General features: G+C 35.6%; 1 protein-coding gene across 1 annotated transcript; it reads right to left on the bottom strand.

Annotated features, from left to right (window-relative positions):
* Positions 1-257: 257 nt before the first annotated feature.
* Positions 258-1928, bottom strand: LOC146138014 (protein FAM200C-like). The gene has a single exon (XM_083394501.1). The coding sequence runs from the start codon at positions 1926-1928 to the stop codon at positions 258-260; it is 1671 nt and encodes a 556-aa protein (XP_083250627.1).
* Between the last annotated feature and the right edge of the window lie 427 nt (positions 1929-2355).

Below are 2355 nucleotides of genomic sequence, written 5' to 3'. Positions count from 1 at the left end.
ACTTAAAGAAACACATTCACATTTACAACATGCATGTGCCCCAAACCAAAAAACTCAAAATAATAACCGTAGGCTAATAATAAGATATATATAAAAAAATGCACTTTGAAAAAGGAGGAAAAATGTATTAAATACATTGTATTTAATGACTACCTTGGGCCTGGTGACAATTTGCTAACTTAATTATATCAGGTTCAATATTTGATAAACAGAGCCTCAGATCACCCCTTTTAAATATTTGCAGTCTATTTCTCTGCTTAGTTAAGAGTTGCAAGACTGAACGGAATCCCTTCTCTACCAGGTATGATGAAGGAAATGCTAACAGCAATAACTTGATTTTTTCCAAAGATGAGGATATTTAACGTGTTCCTTTGGCCAGAAAGCTTCATAGCCAATCTGCTGAAACAACACTTTCTATACTCTATAAGTTCTTCAACTAGATTTGGATCAGAATTGTTTGCATCAGCCTGAAATGGATTTATAACCCACTCTGGTATTTTTAATTCTTTGAGATCTTTAAATCTAATCACCAAATCTACTTTCAATGCTTGAAGATGAGAGGAATAGCAGTCTAGATCAGTGTCTGACAAACATGAATCATCGGTTTGGTTTTCCTGTAAGGCTTTTATGCTTGGAAACTGATTTAAGTCTAGCCTTAGTAAACAATTTTTGTAGAAATCTAGTTTGCTAATAAATGCCATTATTATTCCCTTTGCTTTGATGAGACACATTTTGGTTCCTTGCAATTTAATGTTGACCACATTTAATTTGTTAAAAATATCAGACAAATAAGCAACGTCTGCTCTTCTGCTTTCCAAATCTGAACTCACTTTCTGATCCAATAATTTAAACCTAAAGAAATCAATAACAGAATCATAGAGACCATAAAAGCGTTGTAGACATTTTCCTTCTGAAAGCCACCGGACTTGTGTATGTAGCAAGAGCCGTTCAACTTCTTCTTCATTTTCATGACAAAGTTGGCGAAATATGCGGTCATTCAATGAATGAGCTTTGATCTTATTCACTGCACTGATAACAGCTTGTAGGGTACTATGTAATCTGTCGCTGAGATGCTTTGCAGCTAAATGTTGTCTGTGAATGACACAGTGAATTGTAAATATGTCCGGAACTTCTCTTTTGAAATGTGCTATAAGTCCACGATGGCATCCAACCATTGATGGTGCTCCATCGGTGGCACATGCAATAACATTCGAAAGTGGAATTCCTTTCCGTTTAAAGAATTGTTCAACTGCCTTATAAACCGTTAAGCCTTTAGTGTCGACCTCTAATTGATCAACAAACAGAAACTCCTCAATAACTTTACGACTGGTATTTATATAGCGCACATAAGCCATGATCAAAGCCTCATTGTCGCGTAGTGTTGTCTCGTCAAGCTGTAAAGAAAACTGTGTTGTTTTGAGTTCATCACAAAGTTTATTTTCAATGTCATTTGCCATTTCATCAATTCTGGAAGAAACAGAACTATTGCTAAGTGGAATCGAAGGTGTCACATCTTTTTGAGTGGCCATCATAGTGCTGATGATTTCTTTCACTGCTGGTATAATAAGAGTTTCACCAATAGTGTGCGATTTACCACATTTTGCAATGAGCTTCGATATTTTGTAAGATGCAACAAATCCTTTCTCAACTTCGTTTCCGCATGATTTGAATAGTGCTCCAATGGTGGGGCGTTTTTCAAATTTTACTTTCAGATCACGAAAGTATGCAACATCCTTGTTTGCTTTTTCGGGATGCTTTGCCTTCAAATGATCAATCATACTCGAAGGTTTCATTCCTTCATTTGTAAAAGTTTTCTCGCATATTGAACACATTGGTAATTGTTCATTAGTCACAGAAGGAATAACACCATATTTGAAGTATTCACTGGAATACTGGCGACACTTTCGCTTTTGGTTAGGCCTACTCATCTTAGGTTTGGCAAATTATAGTAATAGCAACTAAATTAGCAGTATGCTAAATAATCAATAAACTATACTCTGAAACAACAAATATTTTCTTCAATTAGTTATTAGTTAGTAAGAAAAAAACTAGTTTAAGCCGATGTTAGTTTCAATACTAAAAAATCAGCACAGATGTGCCTTAAGGCTCTCAACTTAAAAGTCTTAAGGCACATCTCTGCTGATTTTTTGTAGTTAGTAAGAGTTACACTAATAACCATTATTGACTGACTATTATTATGACCAGTCTGTAGACTGGTCATAATAACAACATAATAACCAGTCTATGGACTATTATTATAACCACTCTACTGCGGCCATTGCTTGCACTGCCTGCCCGCTGTCCCTGCCAAAAGCTGACCACAAAATGCCATTTACTTGCTACAAGCCAATGGAA

This window comes from Ascidiella aspersa, chromosome 7 (genome assembly GCF_963924565.1).
Source record: "Ascidiella aspersa chromosome 7, kaAscAspe10.2, whole genome shotgun sequence".
NCBI classification, from domain to species: domain Eukaryota; kingdom Metazoa; phylum Chordata; class Ascidiacea; order Phlebobranchia; family Ascidiidae; genus Ascidiella; species Ascidiella aspersa.
This window is presented reverse-complemented; position numbering and strand designations above follow the sequence as displayed.

Bases quoted from the DNA above. Each gene is read 5' to 3' on its own strand.
- LOC146138014 (XM_083394501.1), bottom strand. From the start codon at position 1,928: ATGAGTAGGCCTAACCAAAAGCGAAAGTGTCGCCAGTATTCCAGTGAA.